The sequence below is a fragment of the Benincasa hispida genome, chromosome 1 (genome assembly GCF_027475165.1).
Source record: "Benincasa hispida cultivar pf3 chromosome 1, pf3_genome.v1.1, whole genome shotgun sequence".
Classification (NCBI taxonomy): domain Eukaryota; kingdom Viridiplantae; phylum Streptophyta; class Magnoliopsida; order Cucurbitales; family Cucurbitaceae; genus Benincasa; species Benincasa hispida.
Genome location: NC_143478.1, coordinates 1,061,357 through 1,087,495, shown reverse-complemented (window position 1 = coordinate 1,087,495; position 26,139 = coordinate 1,061,357). Strand labels below are relative to the sequence as shown.

Here is a 26,139-nt window from a genome sequence, read left to right as displayed (position 1 = left end):
GTCATCTCATGTCTCTTATCTTTATGTCATCTCATGTCAGAAGCGCCTTCTTTTGATGCAAACAATCGTTTTAATCTCGGTATCAATGGAAAATGACGCAATATCTTATGTGGTATTTTTGTACCCTTGCCATCATTAACTTTGTACCGAGACTCACCACAAAAGGGGCATTGTTGCAAATCTACAAACTCTTTTCAATACAATACACAATCATATTTGCGCATGAATAGACTTATAACCTAGGCTAAATCACGCAATTTTTCACTTGGCTTCATAAAAGGAAGTAGGTATAGAGGTGTTAGCTAGAAAAACTGCTTTTAACAATTCCAGCAATATGTCAAATGATTTGTTACTCCAGCCGTTGAGAACTTTGATATGCATCAACTTCACTAAAAAGTTCAAGGACGAAAATTGCGAACAACCAGGGTATAATTCATTACGTGTTTCGGTCATTAAATCCTCGAATAAGTTCGTGGTAAGGACATTTCATTCTCAATCCTTCCTTCATTTGCATTTTTGTTTTCAATTAGAACTTGTAAATCATTTATAAGATTTAACATCTCATTTTCTTCGACAGCATTACTCTCTATACTATCTACTTCAACATTCTGTATTGAATGACTTGTATGACTTCTAAATAAGTTTACTGGCTCTCCATGATATACCCATTCACAATATGAGGGAGATATTCCATATGTTAATAGATGTCGTTCCACAATATCTATCTTTTCCTAAATTGAATTCATACCATTCTTGCATGGACATCTTATTTGTCCGGAATCATTAACATGAAACTTTGCCATATCTAAAAACTGAGATACTTCTTCTCTATACTCCAGATAACTTATTCCTTAATTTAATCCATTCCTTATTCATCCTTATAAATAAATATTTTCTGACCAACTTGTAATCCAAAACAATAACTTGGATTAGAGGACAAAGTACAAAGTATTTATTAAGCATGAACTTTGATTAAAAATTTCCAACAACCCTTTTTGCCTTGACACCCTAAAAAATCGCAACAACCCTCTTTCTTTCCACATTTTTTTAAGGATTAACTATAAAATAGGGTACTTTCAGAAGCTATTTGCAAAAAACAAATGAATCGAAAACTATTTAAAAAAATGTCGTGGTTTTTTTTTTGTTTGTTTTTACTCAATTTTGAAAAGTTCTTCTTGACATTCTTCACCAAAAACTGATTCTCTCCTTAATTCGCTTATAAAGATCAATTCATTTTGAAGTTGAAGAGGAGGTCTATATTTTCAAACCCTATTTTATGTTATGTACATGTTTTCTTAAATGCTAAAATTGATGTGATTTCTTCTGTCCATGCTAACTCCAACATGTTGGAGGTTCTTATTTAGGCCAAGCCCAAGAATGTTGAAACGGCTTTAGAGATAGAAGAAAAACTTGAAGTTGGTGAAGGTTCATCGAAGGTTCTTATTCTGGCAAGAATGCTGAAATGGCTCTAGAACTTGGGGTTGGTGAAAGGCTACAGGAAAACTCTGATATTCTTAATCCGGCCAAGAATGTCGAACAGATGCGGGACAACACTCCAAGAAGGAGGGTCCCTTACATGCATTGAGAGACCTGGTGGCCACTATGGATGCTCGGCCTGAGGATACTCTGCCATTACTAGTGCAAGTGTGGACCCTGCCTTGATCTAGGGGAAGAATTCTCAGACATAGATGAGCTGAAACTTTTTACGGCATGTATTTAGTAGATGAGGTGAAGCAGCTAGTATGAGGTTCTTATTCAAGCAAATTTTCTTTGAATTATGATAATATTTACTGGTCATAGTATATAAAATTTAGTTAACATAACTTTTATTTTTATACTACCTCCAAATTTTACTTTGAGTTTTGGGTGCACAACTTTTATAATGCACAAAATATAGTGTTGTGGATCACAAGCAACAATAAAACTCATTCTCATTTCTCTTCCCCTCTTCCTTTACTCTCCCTCTCTCCATTGTTCCCCTTCTCTTTCCCCTTCCCCTTTCCTAAACCCTAATTCTTTAGAGTTAAGGTTTCAACGTGAAACACTTTAAAGAGAAATTTTTCATTCGTGATGTTTGTTCGAGCTTCACGTTGCAGATCTGTTCGAGTAGTAGGTTTTTCGACTCACCCCAATGTCGTTGATCTCTTCCCAATCGTCGAATCACGTGTCATCGACTCTATTGAATCGCCCTCCGCCAACTCTATCGAATCGCGTGCCACACCAACTCTGTGAATGGCATGCTACCAAATCCGTCGTCTCGCCACCAGATCTATTTGTTCAATCGTTCCTCTAGTCCGTTCGTTTTGCCCAAATCTGTTTGAGCTCTACTGTTCTTCTACCTCTGATATCTAGTCAAGTATGATCACGATCTTCGAGCTTTGATTTGTTCTAGATCTTTAATGTCTAATCTATTTTTATGTGTGGTCTTATATTTTGGGAACTAGGATTCGAGAGGATTCAAGGAATTGAATATAAAGAGGAAAAAAGCAAGAAATTTATATTTTATTGTGGCTAAATCAATATGATTTTTTTAGTTTCGGTAGCTTTTAGGACTTTAAGGATTTGGTTGTAAGAGAAGTATCTCTTAATTCTCAAGTTTAATTTGTTTTTTTTTTTTTTTTGTGGGCTTTTAATACTACTAGTTAAAAGATATTAAAATTTTATGGTAACGATAGCAAAGTTGGCGACATGATTATGAAAATCTATTTGTGGATTGGACGACAAAAGGAGCGACTAACAGAAGAGTATGCTTTTAAAGTTTGAGCCACTAATTAAATTTTTTTAAATATATATATATATATATATATATATATGGTTGTTGTTTGCTAGATTTATGTGGTTGTAGCTACCATAAAAGCATAAATGAAATCGCTATGAGAAATCTTATTAAATTTTATGAGAAAAATGTTTTTCTTCATCCACCCAAGACCATGTGTTCATGGTGCTGGCAATCCAATTTTTTTTTACTACTCTATTTTTTCTCAGCCAAATATTTTCAAAAAGGTTTTATTTGCGTTGAAAGCATAAACAAACACATCAACTCTCATTCTTTTCCTCCTTGCGGCTGTTTTTGAAACTTATTAAAAATGCTATTCAGCTCATAGTCTAACATAACTTTCTTGCGGCCGATTGTTTCCAAAAAGGTTTTTCTTGCATTAAAACCCTAAAAAAAACAAATTCCCTTCCTTTTTTATCTTGTGGTTGTTTATGAAACCCTATAAAAAGCCTTATATTGCCATGTGATTGTGTTAAGGTTGTGTCGTTGTTTTATTTCTCTCTTGGTGATTGGTTTTGTGGTATTTGTATTCCCTATGAACTAAACCACTTTTTTTTTCTTTTTTTGATTTGGTAATTATAACCAAAAGAAATTCATTCAAAATCTCATTTTTTAGTTTCATTCATTTGTAAATATAACTAGACCCACTAGTTTGTTTAGGAAATAATTTTTTTTTATAATTATGTACAATATTATAATGATTTTAATATCTCTGGAATGATATTATGAGTTCGTGTATTTTTATAGTTATGTATAATATTAGAATGATTTCAATATGTTTGGAATGATATTATGAGTTCGTGTAAGGTTTACTGTAACATTTTTTGGATAGTTTTGATTTACTAAACCCAAATATATACTCTAAAAAAATATTCCTATAAACTAAACTTTTTTCAAAATTAAAACATAATTGAAAACATGTAATTGAAAATTTTATATTATTGTGGCAAAATAAATATTTTATATAGTCTAATTTTTTAAAAATTTATATAACTACTCAACATAATTTTTTATAATGGAAATAATTTTAGAAAATTTAAATCTTTTTGTGAATTTATTGAAAGCATATGATGTATCTATTAGACACTATTAAATTTTGGGACCAAATATATATAATAATATATATTATATTAACTAACCATCTTTTATAACAACATTGAGAAAACAACCCTTTAAGTGAGGTAAGATGAAATTCCCATTATAATTACTAATTTATTTCAGACCTTGTAACTTAACGTTCTAGAAAAGTAATTTTTACTTAAACCATAAATAAAATACAAACCATGCTCATTCTTTTTTTTTCCTCGTTTTTGAAACCCTAACTATTTAGCTCTAATTATATGGATTGTTTTCAAAAAACTTTTTATTGCATTGAAATTCTAAAGAAAGGTAAACTCTTATTCTTTTCCCCTTTGGGCCTACAAAACAATGCTACTTAACATGCGATCGGCTAATTTTAGACAAGTTTTTCATATGTTGACAATTAAAAAATCGCAACACCTCTCTTTTTTTACACTTGTAGCTATTTTTTTGAAACCTGTAAAGGATTACTATAGAAATAGGCACTTTCAAAAATTATAAACAAAAAAAGCAAATGAATCGAAAACTATTTGCAAAAATAGCGTGGTTTTTTGTTTTTACTCAATTTAATCTTTTAGAGAGAGTGAAGTTATATGCATTCCGTTTCAATCGGAAATAATTTTAGAAAAATTAAATATTTTTGTGAACTTATTAAAACCATATGATCATATGATGTGCCTATTAGACATAATTAAAATTTGGGACCAAAAATATATAATAATATATATTCTATAACCATCTTTTATAACAAGATTGAGCAAACAACCCACCTTGTAACTTTTTAGAAAATTATTTTTTACTCGAAATCATAAATAAAACACAACAATTCTCATTCTTTTTCTCTTCGTGACTGTTTTTGAAACCTTAGCTATTTAGCTAAAATTATATTGATTATATTTCTCTTTGCGGCATGTTGTTTTCAAAAAATCGTAACTACTCTACTTTTTTTCCACCTTGTGGCTATTTAGGGCACTAAACAATCTTCAAAATATTACTTTTGTAAAATATTACAGAACTTTAAGATAGATAAATAAATAGCTTAAGTTTTATTTAACTTACTTTTTTTTATTAATAATTCATAATTAGAAATACTATTAAAATAAGAAAAAAAATGTTATTATTTGAGTTACATTAATTAAAAGTACTTTTCATTAAAAAAAAAAAAACAGAATTCAAAAGTTTCGGAAAAAAAACATAATTTAGAAGTTTGGTAATAGAAAAAAAATAAATTGTGAATTTGATGTTGCTCATTTAATCAATTCTATCTTTTAGAAAGACTGAAAAATAAATATAAAACAAACACAGCAGCATATGTGGATGAACGTTGACTATTTTTTTTTTGTTGACGTGGATTTTCTGAGTCTTTTGAAAAAATTAAACAAAATAGAAACAAAAAATAAATCCTATTTTTGCAAATAGAATTTCAATTTAACTGTTTTTTGCAAATAGTTTTTTTAAGTGTCCTATTTCTATATTTAATCAAAAAATTTAGATATATAAAAAGCTACTAAGCTCGGACCCTATTTCTTCCCACAACCACTTGTTTTCATAAAGGGTTTCTTGCATTAAAACCCTACAAAAATCATCAACACTTCTTTTTCACCTCGTGGCTAAGCCCAACTTTATACCCGACTATTTTCAGAAAGATTTTTACTTTAGAACCAAAAAATGCAGTAACTCTCCTTCTTTTCCTCCTAATCTTTTTACTATGAATATCGTTTTTCTTTTTCTTTGAATATTTCTTCATCTTGGCCAGAAAAGTTTGGATATATATATATTTGTTGGGTCTATGCAGTCGTAGCCGCAATCGAAAGGATACATAAAATTGTTACGGGAAAACTTAATTCGTTTGAAGAAGAGGTGATTCATCATCATCCCGAGAGCAGGTTCTTTTGCCAGCAGTAACATAGGAATTATTTTCCAATTTTCTTTGCATGATGGAATTAAGGAAAAAAATGAGTTTTGAATGTATGTATAAGATAAAAGATAAATAGTTCACTTAGGACACACAATAAAATTATTTTGTATTTACTAACAAATATATGTTATATATTATGTAGTTAGTCACTATGTATGACTACATAAAGATTGCATCAAATGATGAATGAGCTTTTATAAAAGCCTAGCAAGCAACCCATATGCTTCATCATAATGATATATGAAATTCAAATTATCATTCAATTTATAGTTGATTTAATTTTCTATTGATTCAAAATTTGTTAGTTAAAACACTTAAAACTTTGGAGGCATATATTATGGTCTGGAGGCATATATTATGGTCCCTTTGGACAATCCTTAGATCATGTATATATTCCAAATTATTATATTTTCAAAAATTCTTGGGATCTAAATGAGGGTGGCTAGGAGTCAACTTTATTTAGAGGTCAGATTTCCCATTGAGAATAAAGAACCCATCTCACTCTTTTTAAGAGTTCAACAGTATTGTCATGTCATCTCCAAGATAAAACTATCCAAAAGTATAAATATAAAATTGTCTCGAGAGGTACAATAAGCGACCGAAAAACTCACACCCTTCTATATGATATGCTCGAAAAACAAATTGGAAACAGAGGAAGGGAGAAGGATTGAGTTGTGATTGGAAGAATGAGTTGTGAATGGAAGAATGAGTTGTGAGAAATGATGGAAGATTGGTGCTTTTTATAGGCCTCGAAGACCAACTGCCGGGAGGAAGATGCGTCCAGCCATAGAACGTGCACGCGTAGAAATTGACGCAGGCGGAAGACGAATGATTGAAGACCAAACTTATATTATTTTTTAATAAATAATTATAATTATAATTATTAAGTAATAAAATTAAAAATAATCACGTTGTGCCCGATCGGACGGTGACGTGCGTATGAGATGTCCACCATACCCACATTCATCTATCTTGTCACTCAGTCTAAAATATGGGTACCTTGAGGCCCAAACCTAAAGTCCAAATGGGAGTATATAAGAGCAATTTTTCCTTTTAAAACTCAAATGTCCACCGAAAATCTCCCCCTTGAAAATTAAAAAAAACATAAAGAAAAGTATTTTTTATTGAGAAATATCAATCTACACAATATAAGGTGTCTTACGACTTGAACATTTACGTAGTATATGATTCAAAATATACTAGACTAACTTATGGTTCTGACCTTTCCTCTTGGTCCCCTTGGACTTTTGGTCGGTCTTTATCACGACAGAGGCGGACCTTTCAAGTACAACGTTCACCTCCGCCATCTGATCCTACTTTTGGGCTTCCTCTTCAATCCTTAACCAGGTGAGAAGACTTTCCAAGGAAAACTCCTTGGTCTTATGGCTCAAGGTGATCTTAAAATTCTTTCACAAGGTGGCAGTTTGTCAATAATAACAACTTGGAATTGTTCGTCTAGGGGAGTACCTTCCGTTATTATTTCATGCTATCTTTTACCGTTCATGGGACTGAGCCTCCACAAATTTGTCATCCGTCATTTGGAATTTGAGGTAACAGACAACATATTTTTTCAATCTGGCCTCCTCGATATCATACTTTTGCAGACATCCCAAACTTCATTTGTTGTCTTCATTTTGTTGTAGTAATCATACAAATCCTTAGTAAAACCATTTAAAATGAAAATTTTATCTAAAAAGTCTTTTCTTCCCAATCAGCAATTCTTTTTATTTGTTGTTCAGTCGAATCTTCGTTCGTCATTGTGTTGTAGTAATCATATAGATCATCAGTCAAACCATTTAAAATGAAATTTTTACATAAAAAGTCTTTTTCTTCCCAATCAGCAGCTTCAGTAGGATCTTCATTCGAAACGGTTGGCTAATCCATGGTACAAGCATCAGCAACTTTCTTGGCGGAAAGGAAAAACAGCATCTTCTGCTTTCACCATTTGAAATTTTCTCTTTCGAACCGCAATGGATGATTGAGGTCGAAAGTCACAATGTTGTTAAAATTATTGGAACCGGCTACCTTCTGACGGTGAAACTTGATAGCAGCGTCAGAAATATGGAACTTGCAAAATAGAAACTCGTTATAGGCTAAATCGCGGATCTCATTCTCTTTAAAATGTTTCACAGCTCTGCCTAGGATGTCCACCAAGATGAAAGTATATGAAGTGTCCACTTCCCAACTAAGTAAGGTGGGATTCTCAAAAAATAAATTTTCCTTTTTAAAACTCAAATTTTCACTAACAAGATGTTTATGATACTCAAACATTGTCCCATTACATTGGTAAATAATGTTGTCATATATTATTTGAACAGCCTAGAACCATCCATGGAGATTTCAAAATGTGAGATTTGGTAGACAAAAATTCTTTTTAAGACATACCAGAACCACCCATCTTTTGATTGGGTAATGAAACAACAAGAACAATTTTAAAATAATAATTTAAAATATATATATATATATATATATATATCTCACTACCCATGTCCCATTTCACCACCATATTGTCTGTTGCATACAAACAAAAGTAAAAAATGAACTACCCATATGATAACTTTCACCAATTTATTATAGAAAAAATTTAGGTGCAATCAGGTTTGCACCTATTTTTTATGCAGCATGACCGGCACCCAATAAGATTATGACATTGGCATAATTATTTTTTTAATTTTTAATTTTTTTTTTTTTTTAGGTAAAATAGAAGGGACTATGGAGAACAGTGCCTAATCATTCCCCGTTTATTATTCTTCCATTTAACACAAAATAATGTAATTGATTGACAGCACTTGAAAGAAATAGCTTAGTGAAAACTAAAAAATGTACCCCATCCACACAACTCTATATTATACCATCATCTCACTATACTCTCAATTTTGATTGAGTAAAAATATTTAAGATTTTTTAATGAATCTATTACACAAAACTTTGAAATCTCTAACATCTAACATATTCACAACTATCATTGAAACATGTCATATTAACATTCATTTTGTTTTAAAAAATAATCCTAAGCTAATGACTCAATTTTAAATTTATTAAAAATACGAAAACTAAATTGAAAGATTTAAAATACAGATACTAAAATAAAATTTCTACCATAGAAATCAAAATCATATTTTAATCAACAAAAATCATGAAAACAGAGAACGATCACCAACAATCTACAATACCACTACAACGGCAGCTAAGAGCACCAAAAGCAATAAAGAATAATGTTAGCAATTGTGGTTGAGTTGCAATTTATGTTTCCAATCATAAGCCTCCAAGCTACTTTTATTGGTTTTTGACTTTCGACTTTGTATATGATATATTTGTAAATTTTAAAAATGGTCAAAAAAAGTCAAAGATTTGTTAAACACAAAATTAGAACACCAGCTATTAGAAACTTTTTTAAAATTCACGAAATTGAAAGCTTATTAATTAAATCGGTAATTTAACCACCTTTTTTTAAAAAGAAACTATATCGTGATTAAATATAAAAGAAATTAATAAAATAATAGAGGAAAATATTTTATATACATATACAAACATTAATTTAAAACTTATATTTTTTTGTTGGTTTAAGATTTGTTCTTAAAAAAGAAAAAAAAAGTTTTATTCTATTTTAATATATCAACTTTGGAAATGTATATCTTAAATTTACTTAAAAAAGGTTCATTATTGAAAAATTTTCAAAGTTAAAAGTTAGAATGAAAGAAAATTAGAGACATAAACTCAAATGAAAAATGAAAAATGAGATTCATAATTGAAAGATACTCTAAAGCTTAGGTTTAAATAAATTTTATTCTATTTTAGTCTTTCAATTTTTATAATGTTCGTTTTAGTCCTTAAATTTATACACAATGTTCTTTTTAGTCCTTCTAGTTATTCTCTATTTATACTTGTCGAAAGAATTAAAAGAATTAGATTAGCATTTATTCTAGGGCAAAGAGGCACCAGGTTTACCATTTGAGTCACCTACAACCAAGTGATTTCAGTTCCTGCAACTTCACCTACCGCCTGAACTTGATTTTGCAACTTCACCCATCGAACTGGTTTATGAAATCATGGCCTCTTACATAGTTCATCACATCTTACATCTATGTCACTAGAGGATACATTCAATTTTGTTTGCTAATTCCTTTGTTTCAGCTTCCTCTACCTTTATCTCAATGGATGTGTTTGAGAGTGATGGTTGGAATAGTGATTTTAGAAAAAGAAATTTTGGAACAATTGATTTTGTGAAATTGATTTTTAAACCATCAAATTTATGAATTGTTCCAAAATTTTAGAGTGAATTTAAAATATATACAAGTGATTTTGAATTATTATATTTGGTTCTAAAAGTAGTTTTAAAATTACCAAATTACTAAAAAGTATTTTATATTTGGATTTTTATTTTATAATAAATATCTAATTTTATTAATTTATTTTTCATTTGTTTTATTGTTGAATTATTATATGCATTATTGATATGTGAGGCAAGAAAAATACATATAATAAAAACAAAAGAAAATTCAAAACCTATATCTCATTCAATCTAGAAATGTTTGTATCATTACAAAATACTTAAACTAGATATTATCTATTAAAATACAAATTATATAATAAAAAAATTAACGAGATATAAGAAGTCTTGCAATTTTCTCCCACTCCTCTTCCATCTCCCTTCCATGACAAGAAATAGAAATTTCACTTTCTTCAACAACAATCAACTCGTTTCGATCATCACTTGAGGGGAGAAAATCTTCATCCTCGTCAAAAGACTTGAACTCAACGTCAATTGTAGAATGAGTTCTTATAAAATTATGAAGTGTCATTGATGCAACAACAATCTTCACTTGTTTATCAAAAGGAAAACTATACATATGGCCTAACATTCGCCATCTATTTTTTCAAATACCAAATATCCTCTCGATTGTACGCCTTAAAGATTAAGGTTTATGGTTAAATATTTCTTTCTTACCTCTTGCTTGACCCCCACGATGAAAATCAGGAAGATAATATTTATATGCAAAATGCATCGTAATTTTTTGAAAAAAAGATTATAAGCCATACACAGTTTAATATTAAAATTTTCAAAGCAAACCTTTAGATGGATGAGGAAAATTTAAATGATGTCTTCGTAAAGTTTCCATGAAAATACTTGAGTCATGAGTAGCACCTTTCTAACCATCCCAAGTAAAATCACATACGGCCATAACATTTTGGATAGTAATACCTTTTCTACCAATAAATGATATTTGTTTATCTTGTTTATCTTTAGGAGGAACAACTAATACATGGGTGCTATCAATTGCTCCTATGTAATTTTTAATATATGGCCAATATCAATCATCACTTTCAATTTTACTTGGAATTGCTCTAAATTACAGATCACTTGGCTTAATGATGTTCACAAAAAGCGTCTAATACCAAACTAAACCATCTAGAAAGAACATGGATAAAGCTTCTTTTGTTGGCACATCTAAACTACTTTTGAGGCCATAATTTTGATTAAATGTCATCAATAATTGAGTAAACAAATGTTTTTCTATCCTAAATTATCGATGACACCTAACATCATGCCCATTTAAAACCTCTCGAATAAACTTGAAACCTATGTGAAACGAAGTCCTATAATCTTAGGCAAGCCCGTTAAAGTATCCATTACTTCAAGAATATTGCAATTCGACAAATCTCTTCTTTTGTACTCAATAACATCGTATAAACGATCTAACTTGTAAGTTTCACTTGTATCAACATCATTGACCGTACTTTCAACATTTTTATTCTAATTGACCTCCATCTCTCTTATTGTATCATTTGTAAAATCTCCAACTCTATCACTTATAGGATTAGATTAGTTTATAAAATTTAAAAAAGAAAAAAAAAACTTGAAATGAGACCCATGCACCTTTTCCGGTATTTTGCTACCTCAAGAACAACCTATAAAACAATAATAGTATTGTCGTCATCACACTATTCACTCTAACATTGACTAGTTAAATTGAAAACTATAATTTATAGAAAAAGTCAAAGATCACCTCTATTTGTTCATCCCACCATTCATTAGGTGCATCAATAGTTTGTCTTAAAGGATCTCGTCCTAATCCTGTTACAACTCCCACCAGTTTGTTCCAAATTTGTCAATCTTTCTTTATTGATGTCCACTTGTTCTTCAAGTATCTGTAGTTATAATTTCTTCTTCCATCTAATTTTATTGAAATTACAGTTAGGTACGTTACCATTTAAAGTTTCAGCAACACATATTTATATAAATGTATTAAGAGTGGTATTGTCCCAAATAACATTTCCATGCTTATCTTTTTCATCAACGAAAGTTACATCTTTAGACATTCTAAAAGAAAATTGGAGTAAATCTACTTTTCAATCAAAACTTTGACAATAAGTAACTTCAAGAGAATAAACGAACAAACATAAAAGAAAAAATGGAAAGAAAAAAAAAAAGAAAACATTTTCCTATATGAGCAACATAATGCACCATGAAATTGAACTTCAAAATAATGTGGAAAATAAATGGAGGTAGCCAGAGCAATGACACAAAATTAAACTTAAGAATCAAGCCACATTATACACTAGTAGTTGTGGTTTCCCATATGACGCATGATATTAAAAAAAAAAGGACTTAGAAAGTGCTCATACCTTCTAATTTACCTGAAAACCTGCCTTAATGAAAGGTTTATCGACTTTGAAATCTTATCTGCAAAACATGTGCCAATCTTCTTCCTCTTAATTGATATATAAATTATTTCCTTTGATTCCTTACTCATTTTCGGTTTACGCATCATGATTATGAATCTCTAAAACAATAATAGGCAAGTATTTAGATCTCAAATCTTTCAATTTAATGCATTGTTTTAAGAACCCTTCAAGTTTAATCTGCAACATAAAATGGGAGGAGAAAAAACTGAGGAAACCAGAAATCTCCACATTCTAATGTTCTCATGTTTTGCAACTAACCACATTACTCCATTTCTCCACATCTCCATCCAGCTCGATTCCAGAAGCCATGAAATCACCTTCCTTTTACACAATACACCTAATTCCCCTATTTTCCAATCTCTCAATCTTTACCCTAATCTAACACATAAATCACAAAGTAATTGAAAAACACATAACATATCATCTCGCATCTTTTTTGTTTAGACATGGAAAACGATCCAATAATAAAATTGTTCATGAAATAGCATAGATGAATTCAAAAACAAAGATCTCAGAGAAATGGGAAGAACCCAATTACAGAGGATAACTTTATAATTTAAAGAATTATGAACTACAACAAAATTATCAACAAATTTAAAGAGGCATTTTATCAAATAGGTTCTAGCCAGCAATCACAAATGAGTTTCAGTAATTAGCATAAACAGAGTAATCAAACACCCTCTAATAAACATTACACAAAATAGGAAAACAAACCTATAAGTCCTTAAAGAACAACAAAAATAAATTGTATAGGATGAAACATCAGTGAACATCCAAACTCAAATTTTTTGCCAGAACTGAAAATTCCAACAACAATATACAATAAATCACAAAATAGACTAGAAAAGGAAACTAGGAAACTATGTAAAATAAGAGTGGTGATTCCTGGTTGTAAACGATAGAGAGAGGCGGAGACTAAACGATCATTGCCGAGAGACTAAACGATAGAAGCAGGAGTCTACACGACAAAGGTGAGAGTATAGACGATAGGGGCAGGAGACTACACGACAGAGTTGAGCGTGTAAACGATAGAGGCAAGATACTATATGATAGAGTCAAGAGTGTATACGATAGAGTGTAGACGATAGAGACAAGCGACTACACGATAAAGTCGAGAGAGTAAACAACAAAAGAAAAGAAAGAAATTTACTAGACAATCGGCCTTCCGTGATAATGAGAGCCCGTCGTGTAGTAGCTATTTATTAACGTATATATTACCACATGGAATAATAACATTGGTTTAATATAACAACCATGAGAGAGAAAGGAGAAAATAACAACCAAAATAGTGGAACATGAAATACTGAAAGGAAAGCATAAGAAAAACGAAGGAAAAAATTGTTGTAATCAGCAGACGTGAACAACTCTTTTATCATCCCCCCGCAAGCGAACGAGGAGCTGCCGTGACTTTAAGCTTGGTCTTCAGTTAGGACTGATTGGATCCAAAGGACCTCAGCGATAGAGATTGGATCCAAAGATTGGCGGCCATGTATGTGGTGCTGAGGTTGTCACAGAGCAGCAGAGGGGTGGAGATGCGATTAACACCAATTTCAGTTAGGACTGATTGGATCCAAAGGACCTCAGCGACAGCATTGGACAGACCACGATATTCTGATTCGACACTGGATCGAGAGACTACCTTTTGCTTGGAGGAGCTCCATGAGATGGGGCTGGAACCAAGAAAGACACATAATCCACTTGTGCTTCGTCTATCATCCGGGCAATTGGCCCAATCGGCATCTGTGTAGCAAGTTAAAGCCAAAACAGAAGATTTGTTTAGAAGAATACCATGATTGGTCATGCCTTTGAGATACCGAAGAAAACGTTTTGCTGCTTGAAGGTGTGAAGTTGTTGAGGCGTGCATGAACTGACAGAGCTTATTGACACTGAAACTGATGTCTGGTCTAGTCAGCGTACAATATTGGAGGGCTCCGACTAAGCTTCAGAGGGGTTGTCTAGCGATTGTCCATCAGTGAGGACAAGAAGGTGCCAACGGCCATTGGAGAGTGAATGGGCTTGCAATCAATGAGTTGTGCACGATCAAGTAGGCTGTGGATGTACTTGGACTGAGATAAATGTAAATGATCTGATGAGCGAGCTACCTGAATGCCAAGGAAAAAGGATAGATTACCTAGATTTTTAAGTGCAAATTGAGTGTTTAAACAAGTAATGAAGTGTTGGATGGTTGCAAAACTATTGCTAGTTACAATAACGTCATCAACATAAATGAGAAAGATGATTAAAGTGTGTGAGTTGCAGAAAATGAACATGGACGTATCAGATTTCGCATTTGAGAAGCCCTATTGCATCAGACAGGTACTGAGCTTTGAAAACCATGCGCGAGGACTCTGTTTGAGACCATACAACACCTTGTGCAGAAGTAATACATGATCGGGGTGTTGGTCACTTATGAAACCAGGTGGTTGCTTGATATATACTTCCTCAGATAAGTCACCATTGAGGAAGGCATTATATACATCAAGTTGTTGAATGGTCCAATTATGAGATTAAGCAATGGATAGCACAAGCCAAATGGTAGTAGGCTTGACAACTGGACTAAAAGTCTCAAAGTAATCGATGCCATAATCTTGGTTGAATCCTTGAGCAACCAAACGAGCCTTGAATCGAGCAATCTCACCTGATGGAGTCTGTTTGAGTCTGAACACCCACTTACTGCCAATTACCTTGCGATCTTGGAGTAGAAATGTGAGAGACCATGTATTATTTCGGATGAGAGTTTCATATTCTTTAACATTGCTTGCTTCCATCTTGGATGAAGAAGGCTTCCTTGTAGGATCTTGGTTCTGTTTTGTCCAAGTTAGTGACCTCGGATAACCAAGTCTTTGGTTTAAAAATGCCCATTTTTTACCGTGTAATCATGGAATGGTTATTGGTTGTGAGAGGTAGGGATTATGGTAGGTCTGAAGTGGTGGGAAGGTTCAGATGTGGGGAAGCAGAGGGAGTCGGGAGGGCAGAGGTGATTGGTGGTGAAGAAGAGGGAATGATGGAAGTTGGTGGATTGGTTGATGATTCAGGTGATTGAGGAAGATGGAGAATAGGTTGGCTAGGTGGTGTAAGTTCAGGTGTGGGTTGGGAGGATGGAGATGGGATGAAAGAAGGTAGATGGGGGGAATCATGGTGATGAACAATGTTGCTTTGAGAATTGGCAGTAGCCTGATGTAGGGAGGAAGGGCTGAGGGGACTGATGGGAATGGGAATGGAAATGACAAGAGAAAAAGGAAGTGGAGAATGAGTGATTGATTGAGAGTTATCTAGGAAGGGAAGGCAGATTCATTAAAAACTACATGCCTCGAAACATAAATGCAACATGTTATGCGATGGAGACAGAGATATCCTTTGTGGAAGGAGGAGTAGCCTAAGAAGATGCATTCATGAGACCGGTATTGAAGTTTATGGTCATTAAATGGCCGAGGGAAGGGAAAACAGGTGTAGCCAAACACTTTAAGAAGTTAGTAATCGGGAGGTTTATATTATAAGGTTTCATAAGGGGATTTGTTTGCAATGAGAGGTGTGGGTAGTCGGTTGATAAGATAGGTGCTTGTGTGGAAGGCGAAAGTCCAGAAGGTATGTGGGACTGAGGAATGGGCAAGCATGGCTAAACCAACTTCAATAACATGTCTATTCTTTCGTCCGACAGTGTCGTTTTGTTGAGGTGTATAGGGACAAGATAGACGGTGGATTATACCAAGTTTGTCTAGAATAGGTGAGAGAGCTTTGAGCTTCCCTCCTTCATCAGTTTGGATTGATTTAATAGTGGTGGAAAATCGATTTGATACCATTGCTTGAAACTTGAGAAAACAGGGGAGAACTTCGGATTTCACTTTTATTATATACATCCAAGTAAAACGCGAGAAAGCATCGATAAACAACAAGAAATATCTATCTCTATTTACTGAATTGATTGGGGAAGGACCCCATACATCGGCATAAATGATATCAAAGGGAGAGGGTGGACAAAAATTGGAAGACTGAAAAGGAAAACGATGGCTCTTGGACATTTGACAGTGTGTGCAGACTGATACATTTGTATTATTTTTGTACTTCAGTTTGTATTTAGACAAAATAGATTGAACTATTGGAGAGGAGGGGTGTCGTAGGCGACGATGCCACAAGGAAAAGTCTGTGAGTGCTGAGATGAAGGCAGTTGGATGAGAGGAGAAGATGGATGAGCGTGGAGCAGAAAGAGTGATAGAAAGCTTGTACAGGCCACGATCAAGTGTGCCCCGGAGGAGTGGACTCTTGGTTTGAAGATCCTTCACATCAAAGGAGCCACGGAAAAACTCAACATAAGCATTATTATCATAACATAAACGACCGATGCTAATTAGATTTCGAAAGATTGAAGGTGTGTGAAGGACAGAGTGAAGATAAACTGGAGTATTAGATATAGATGATAGAAAAGATGAAGAACCAGTGTGAGAGATGGGAAGAGACTTGCCATTTCTTATGACAGCTTGTTCACCACCATAATATGGGATAGGTTGTTGGATGTTGGACGGGTCAGGGGTCATGTGATGAGTAGCTTTGGAGTCCATATACCAGCCTTCATCTGGATGATTTGATTTTAGAGCAGGAGGAGTAGTGACATAGGATAACGGTTGATTTGGGGTTGATGTAGCTTGAGCAAAATGAGTTTGGGGATGGTGAATAGTTCTGTATTTGGGATTATCAATGTTGTAGCAGGATAGGGCTGTATGGCCAAGTTTATTACAAATTTGACATTGTGGCCAATTAGAGGAGTAGGATGTTTGATGGGGGGTGGTCATTGAGCTCAGGTAGTGGATCTATGAACTGTATGATCAGTGGCATTCATAGCAAAGAAATGAGGGTTAGGGAGAATACCTGGAAGAGATGGAAGAGTTCTGAAGGATGACCTGGTAGTTTGTGGCCAGTGAGGACGTCGAGGTTGTAGAGAGAGATGGGCAACATTGGCTTGGATTTGTTGGATTTGATCCATAACAGATTATGATTCCAGCCGAGAGTCATATGTGATGAGCAGACTGCAGACATCAGCGATGGAGGAGCGGTCAGTTCTATTATGAATGGAAGTCACAAAGGGATTGTACTCATTGTCGAGGCCTTTGAGAATGTATACAAGATGATCACGGTAAGACAGAGGTTCCCCAATAGCAACAAACTTATCCGCAATGTCTTTAATCTTAGCGAGGTACTGAGAGACACCGATGCCATCCTTTCTTACTTTTGAAGCTGAAAGCGCAGTCCGATAATCCGAGCTGTTGAAGATGATTCATAAACCGTTTGAAGCGCTTCCCAAATCTCCAATGCTGATTCGTACCCGACTATTTCACCCATTTTATCTTCATTAAGAGAGAAGTAAAACTAGCTCATAATAGTACGATTACACTTCTGCCAATAAGAGAAATGAGGATTGAGTTGAGTTTGCTGAGGATCGAGGTATTTTGGTGGCTGGGGATAGGTACCGTCAATGAAACTTTCAAGGCCATAGCCCATGATGAGGTTGAGAAGCTGATTCTTCCAAAGAAGATAGTTTGAATCATTTAGTTTGACAGTAAGGGATTGTGAGATATTAGAGAAGTTCGCTATGGGGGATGAGAGTGTGGAAAAAGGGTTGATCGGTACCTGATTTTGAAAAGAATGATGGGTGAAAAAACTGGCATACTGGGGTGAAGGGGCGGTGGTGGAGGGCCATATTATGGAGGGCAAAATGGGTTTCAAGCAGGGGGGGACACGTTGAGTAGCAGGTAGGGTAAACGACAGAGAAGATATAGAGATGTTGGTTGGAGGTGGAACAATTGAATGAATACTTGGGTTTGATGTCACTGGTAAAGTGGAATTTTCTTCAGATGTTTCCGAGATCGACGCCATGAAGAAGATCAGGATGCTTTAGAGCTCTGATACCTTGTAAACGATAGAGAGAGGCGGAGACTAAACGATCATTGCCGAGAGACTAAACGACAAAAGCAAGAGTCTACACGATAGAGGTGAGAGTGTAGACGATAGAGGCATGAGACTACACGACGAAGTTGAGCGTGTAAACGATAGAGGCAAGACACTACCCGATAGAATCGAGAGTGTAAACGATAGAATATATACGATAAAGTGTAGACGATAGAGACAAACGACTACACGATAAAGTTAAGAGAGTAAACGACAGAAGAAAAGAAAGAAATTTACTAGACGATCGGCCTTCCGCGATAATGAGAGCCCGTTGTGTAATAGCTATTTATTAACGTATATATTGCCACATGGCATAATAACACTGGTTTAGTATAACAACCATGAGAGATAAAGGAGAAAATAACAACCAAAATAGTGGAACATGAAATGCTGAAGGAAAACAGAAGAAAAACGAAGGAAAAATTTGTAATCAGTAGACGTGAACGATTCTTTTATCACCGGTTAATCACAATCCAGTATCCACAATCACTAGCAAGCTGATACTTCATAAATCAATTTGGGGTGATTTTTAGATTTTTTTAAAATCGCTTTTATTAGGTTGTCAAACTTCAATTTTTCATGAAAAAGAATTTTTGACTAAAAAAAAAAGTGATTTTAGCTAGCCAAAATCACTACATTTACACTTATAGAAAGAGGTCACTAGATTATGGAACTAATTTTGTTGGGAGATAACTTTTTTAATATGACCATGCTTACTGCACAATTGCTCATATTATCATGGAAGTGTTTCTCATATTATCATGAATTTTTTAATTTTGTCATATTTCTGCTATTGTCGTTGTAAACTCAACAAAGCATATTATCGGGTGTTGGGCGTGCTTTGCTCTAGTCGACGAAATCGTTATGGTGGGTCTAAAAGTGTGGTCGTAAAAATGGCATAGATAACCTAAAATCAGAGGAACAAATAAAAAAAAGGTACTTTTTTAAAAAAACAATGAAAAATACTCGTATGCTTATATCATCATTGTATGAAATTACCAGTTTAACCTAAAATGCATTCTTCTTCTTTTTTTTCATTTTGCAACGTTTTTCTTTTTCTTTTTTCTGAGTTTCTTCTTCCGTTTTTTTACTTTTTTTTCTTTTATATCTTTTTTCTGCATTTCTTCTTCTTATTTTTTTCATATTTTCACATTTCTACTTCTTCTAATTTTACTTGTTTTTTTTTAAATTTCTTTGTATTGAGCATAGACCATACAACATAGAACGTAAAGCATAGAACATGGAGTATCGTGTGTCGTGCAACAAACATCAAACATCGAACATCATGCATCAAGCATTGAGCATTGTGTATTGTGCATCGATACACAATGCTCAAGTATGAAGCATCCTGTATCATGCATCGAGCATTGAGCATCGTGTATCGTACATGTTGTGAATCGAATCCCAAGCGGAAGCGTTAGGATCGTCTTGCATTCGATTTTTATATTTTATGAGAAACAAATACAACATACTAAACAGAGCATAAAAAGGATAAACATCATAGATTAAAAATTACGACATGCTTTATGAAGGAGTAGCAAAAGGAAAGAACTATTCTTACCTTTGTAGACTCTCGGGCCTCTTGAAAATCCTCTTGAAGAGAGTTTTGCCCTAAAAAGGACCATAAGGAAGAATATATATGGAGAAGGGTTAACCCCTTCTCCAAGTCTTTCCTTTTTTACCCTTGTGTTAAATTAATCAAATAACCTTTAATTAATTAATTAACATATCAACTAAATAACAATATACATTAAATCCAATTTAATATACATAGTTAATTAATAAATATAAATATCACATATTTATATGCATTCACTTCTCTATAAAATTTCTTAATCATTAATTAATCAATTAAGCATCTATATTAAATCATATTTAATATAGAATTAATTAACATATAAATATCACATATTTATACGTATACTAACTCATTAAGAATCCAATTTTCAAAATCTGATATTTGAATCTCATTCAAATATATATTATCTCACATCTATAATTAATTATATATTAGTCACATTATATACAATTTCCTCAATTGATTTGAGTAATTTAAATCATTCCTCACTAATATCCTTTTGTGAGCTAACAAGAGAACTTTATAGACTTACAAATCAGAAGTCTTGTCCCAAAAATTGTAGGCTTATTGCGTTTGTATCAAATACAAAGTGGGTCGTATCCATAATGTTACCAGAATAAGGTACCCAGTTTATCCCTATACTATAGGCCCTTTAGGTTGTATCTTGAACATGGATCCATGTATGTCTCCATTCAAGACTCATAAGATAGCCTAGGATGTTAGTTTATTGGATTTAAGGTTATTAAGACAAAATATAATACAACACAATCAATAACATTTATTGAAATAACATCGATAACTCTTTATTGATGAAATAACATCGATAATTCTTTATTGATGATGGTCAATTAATTACATTTACTATCTACAAGTTTTATGGTAAAAAACCCAACAAACTCCCACTTAAACTAAAACTCTAGTTAGTATGATGTACATAACATCACTGTTCAAAGCAACAAAAATGGTAAATAAATGCAATAGAGTAGGGCATCCTTATACCCATTACACATCTCCCATTTGCCCTAGATTGTACAATATATTTCTCACAGACCTAGACTCTCTAGATGATTCTCGAACACTTTAGCCGATAGAGCCTTCGTAAATGGATCGGTAATGTTATGCTCTGAAGTGATCTTTGTGATGATCACATCTCCTTGTTGCGTAATGTCTCGTATCAAGTGATACTTCTTTTCAATATGTTTTCCTTGTTTATGACTGCGAGGTTCTTTAGAATTGGCTACTGCCCTACTATTATCACAGTAAAAGGTGATGGTTAAGTCCATATTTAGAACCACTTCCAAATCGCTTAGGAACTTCCTGAGCCAAATTGCTTCCTTTGTTGCTTCACAAGCAGCACATATTCCGCCTCCATAGTAGAGTTTGCAATGCATCTTTGCTTGATGCTATGCCATACTACAGCTTCCCCGTTCAGGGTAAACACTAATTTTGACGTGGATTTCCTAGAATCCTTGTCAGTTTGGAAATCAAAGTCGATGTATCCTGTAAGGATCAAATCCTTAGGCCCATACATCAGCTTGTAGTCCCTTGTTCTCCTAAGATACTTAAGGATATTCTTAACCGTTGTCCATTGGCCTAAACATGGATTGGACTGGTAACTATTGACTATTACACCACATAACAAATGTCTGACCTAGTGCAAAGCATAGCATACATTAAGTAGGCCACAGCTGAGGCATCGGGAATACGTCTCATAACCTCAACTTCTTAAGGTGTCTTAGGACACTGTTTCTTAGACAAGTGAACCCCGTGCCTGAAAGCTAATAAACCCTTCTTAGAGTTCTACATTGAATATCGAGTCAACATTTTGTCGATATAAGTTGCTTGAGACAAAGCGTTCCGTTCTTGCGATCCCTAATAATTTGGATTCCAAATATATACTGCATCTCTCCCAAATTTTTCATCTAGCCTTGGACTTTCAACCAATTTTTAATGTCCGTAAGGTACCCTACATCATTCTCAATGAATAGAATATCATCCACATAAAGTATTAAGAAATGAGAGCCTAAAACAGGGAAAATGGCTTCAATTCCTTGTGCATTTTGTCCAAAGATTATTTGGTGAGATTTTAACCTAGTAACCTTTGAATGGCAACTTTGATGCATTAACTTTTTGGGTTTTTTTCGTAAAAGAATTATTTAAATCATTGTTAGGGATGAATAATGATACAAAGGGGTGTTTACGGTTCGGTTTGGGACTCAAATCGAATCAAACTGCAAATTTTTAAAATTGTACTTTCTGAAACCAAACCGAACCGCATGTTCGATTTCAATGTTTTTTTAAAAAAACTTTTTTATGCTTTTTCATAATTTTTAAATTATATTCGATTCAGTTTGGTTCGGTTTTACCATTTTTTTAGTTTTGTTTGCTTTTTCGTATTTTTTAATTATATATATATAGATATATATATATATATATAATTTTTAATATATTTATTAAAAAACGGTTCGATTCGGTTTCAAATCAGTTTCAACTTTGAAACTGAACTGAACCACAATAATTCGGTTTGAAAATATATCAAACCGAACCAAACCACATTTTCGGTTTCAATTTGGTTTAGCATTCAGTTCGGTTTTAGCGGTTTCAATGAACACCCCTAATGATACAAATGGAGATTGCAAATCAAGTAAAATTCTTTTATATTTTGAAATGATGATTAAGTGTAATAGTTGTGGTCAAAGTGGGCACAATTCAACTAACATAAGAGTGTAGTAACGACCACAAAGTCTATGGTTCGAATCTCTCTACTTCCATTTATATTAAAATGTTCCAAATTAACTTTTATAATATAATGTATATAGCTATGGTTGAATTATCTATTATGGCATTGTGTTCCATTCACACGACTTATTTCTTTTCATTACGTCAACTGAAAAGGCCTGTTAGCAATGATAAATTCAGTCTGTCCATACCATCCACCACGAATCTACAAAATAGTTCTAAAACAAAATTTTATACAAAACCCAATTTCAATCTTTATCATCGTACTTCATAGTCCACAACAGAGGGAGAATATCTTGCGCTGTCCGAACTAAATTTATAATTTAACCTATTGGACAAAAGTTTTCAATGTATGTCTCAAAATTCTGCATTTCAACTCCCCAAAACTCTTAGGAGATGGATGTTAATTTAAGTTTAACTAGAAGCAAAACAAGACAAAAATAGTCGAACAGAAGTAAATATTTACAGTGTTCCAGTGGGAAGAGGATGAAGCCTCCAAAAAAGTCAATGCCACTCTATTCCTCCAAGTGTGGTGGAACCAACTCCTTCCCATACTTCACCAAGGCCAACCTCTTCACTATCAACACCCTCCCTGTTGCAGTCCCACCAGCCGGAGCCACTTGCATCTGCTAGTATGCAAGAACAAAACATTAACCTCGATTACAACACGTTTGAGAATGATTTTGTTAAAATCACTTACAATATACCTTTAATCATTCAAAATCATTTTTAATTATATGCAAATTACATTTAAAAGTGCAAAACCAAATTTGAATGATTAAAAATATTTTTCAATGTGGTTTCATTCACGAACATGCCTTTAGAACGTCAACTGAGGAAGTATATAAAAATTAGGGCAAATGGCAAAAATTACCCCTAAAGTCTCATGGTAGTTGCAATTATACCCTCAAAAGCCCTTGGTTTTTCTAATGTGGGATTCTCAACGTGCCTCCCTCAAGATGGTCTCTTTTGAGTTCAACATTCTTGATCAGATCACAATTTCTTCTTATTAGACCGACAACACCCGTTTGGGCTTTATGGACCCTAATACCATTATGATAGTATGGGGTTCCATCTTAAAACCAATTGCTAATGAGAGGAGTAGCTCGTCTAACTTATAAGAAGTGTGAGTCCCCTTGGTTTTTCCTATGTGGGATTCTCAACGAACACCATATGTGCACTTGGTTTGGTTTATTACGGATACAGTTTTCAGCCAGGTGCTAAGTTATCAAACAAATCTAGTTTAAAACCCCGAGCAAAAGGGGAAGAAGGTGATTCATATGAGAAACAAACGTGTATTTAGAAGATGGCAATTACTTACAGTGATTGTAGAGAGATTTTGTCCTTTTGTTTCTAACAACATGAATCGCCTCCTTCCCTTTTTGCTTGGGTTTGGGGTCGCCTCCAATTACTACCACATTCTTCTTCCTTGTTTGGCTCTCACCTGTGATCCAAGTTAAACTCAAGTATCATAAGCCATTCAGACACAATATCTCCAAAGAATCGTGCAAAACAGAGTTACTGAATAACCAATTACATGGGTAGGTAGAAACAAAGCCTTCACTTGATTTCTTTCTTTTCCTCGATTCTAGTATGTCATCTGTATTGAAGATATCTGCCTCACTTGCACTGCCTGAAACTAAATATTCACCTTGATTTGGTTCAGAACGCTTGAACTGTTCAAAAAGCACCTTTGAAATAGACGATTCGGTCTGGGAATCTGTCCCACAATCAATTCCAATAGGTCCATTATTCGAATTCCTTGGACCTTGCAATGAGGAGAAGGGCGTGGACTTCCCCTGTGTATAAAGAACGGAATCAATGGCTTTCCTAATTTCTCTCAATTTGACTTTTCCCCTCTTCCCCTTGTTTGTTTTTCATATTATGCACATGACATTGAAATTCCATCGAGAAATAGAGTAGAAATCAAATCGTCATCGAAGTCAGAATCGCCATTCGACATTGAATTTCATCAAAATTTCCTCACACTTTGATTTTCTAGCTCCATTCGAAAAACCAAATCTAACAGAATGAAATCTCAAACCCTAGTACTGACGATTTTTTAACAAGCACATAGAGCAAAACTGGGTGGGGGGGGTGGAAGGAAACTCATTACCTTGACCGTCCTCTGTGGAAGGGAAGTTTCCGGCAGTTTCCGATCGAGGAAGTCCGAGAGCGACAATTGCGAACTCTTCTTCGACAATTTGCTTTGTGAATCTTCATTCGTGAAACTGTTTCGAGCAAGAAATTAAAGACGTACAACAAAATTAACAATCAACGCATGAATTTGAGAAAGAAAAGAGGAGGTGTGGTTAAGAGATTACGGATTTGAAGAGCGGGAGAGAAAAGACGATGAAATTGACCGTTGGCCGAAAACCCTAATCGGAGGACGTTCGTTATTCATTTGGTTGGAAAATGGAATGACCCGTTCCGAATTTCCCTCTTTCCTATCTGTAACCTTTTTCGCGCCAATAACTTAAATCTCATTTTCTTTTAAAGGTAGAAATTATGTATAATCCTTTTTTCTTTTTTTTTTTTTTTCTTTTCTTCAAAAAAAAAAAAAACCTTTCTAGTCTAATCTAGTTTCATACACGTTTTCAAAATAAACCTAACTCAACTTAGATATATTACAATTTTGAAGTCAAAAAAGTTAAATAAATCTTAACTTTTAACTTTATGTCATATAAAATTTTTAAAAATATATATATATATTCTATTTTTTTATATAGCTTGACAAAGAATTGTTAGTTTACAAACATTAAAAAAAAAATACTTTTAAGATTAAAATCACAGTCTATCTATCTACCAAATTATACGAATTTATAAAATTATTTTAAATGATAAAATTGTTGAAAATATTTTTAAATATAATAAAGTGTCACAGTCTATATTATTAATAGACTATGACATTTTACTATATTTGTAAATATTTTAGTTCATTTTACTATATTTTAAAACAACCCTACAAATTTTGGGTACAAAAAAAACGAGAATATCATAATATGACCACCTCTTAATAATTGTCGAATGTGGATTAAAAAATAAATTGCATCTCTCTAATAACTAGTAGATTAGGGGTAAGTATTGGTCGATTGAAGTCAATTTTTCGACCAAACCACCAACGAACCGACTATGGCCAGTTTAGTAAATATTCAAATCGATCTCGATCGTCGAGGGGTAAGAGTCAATCAGTCTATTCTTTAAATTTTTTTGGAATTTTTCTAAACTGGTATCGTCGATCCTTCTTCTTATCCAATCGATTTTGGTTTGGTCGATGGACTTAGTTTTCGATCTATCACATTCACCCCTCACTTGTACTATAAGATTTTTTTTTTTTAAGACAGGTACTAGACATTATTTTCAAAATATTTTCATTTTTTAAGTCCAAAGTAGATTTTGTTAGGAGTTAAAACTTAAAAC

At 33.5% G+C, this 26,139-nt stretch overlaps 1 protein-coding gene across 1 annotated transcript; it reads right to left on the bottom strand.

Moving 5' to 3' along the window:
• Positions 1-22,932: 22,932 nt before the first annotated feature.
• LOC120086964 (RNA-binding protein) lies at positions 22,933-25,203 on the bottom strand. The gene is made up of 5 exons (XM_039043795.2): positions 25,044-25,203; positions 24,836-24,950; positions 24,257-24,518; positions 24,041-24,163; positions 22,933-23,345 (listed from the first exon to the last, which is right to left on the bottom strand). The coding sequence occupies exons 1-5, from the start codon at positions 25,121-25,123 to the stop codon at positions 23,224-23,226; spliced, it is 702 nt and encodes a 233-aa protein (XP_038899723.1). The 5' UTR covers positions 25,124-25,203; the 3' UTR covers positions 22,933-23,223.
• Between the last annotated feature and the right edge of the window lie 936 nt (positions 25,204-26,139).

Bases quoted from the DNA above. Each gene is read 5' to 3' on its own strand.
- LOC120086964 (XM_039043795.2), bottom strand. From the start codon at position 25,123: ATGAATAACGAACGTCCTCCGATTAGGGTTTTCGGCCAACGGTCAATT. The intron at 24,951-25,043 runs GTAATCTCTTAA...TGCTCGAAACAG, and splicing joins CTCTCCCGCTCTTCAAATCC to TTTCACGAATGAAGATTCAC. The intron at 24,519-24,835 runs GTAATGAGTTTC...CTTTATACACAG, and splicing joins TTCCACAGAGGACGGTCAAG to GGGAAGTCCACGCCCTTCTC.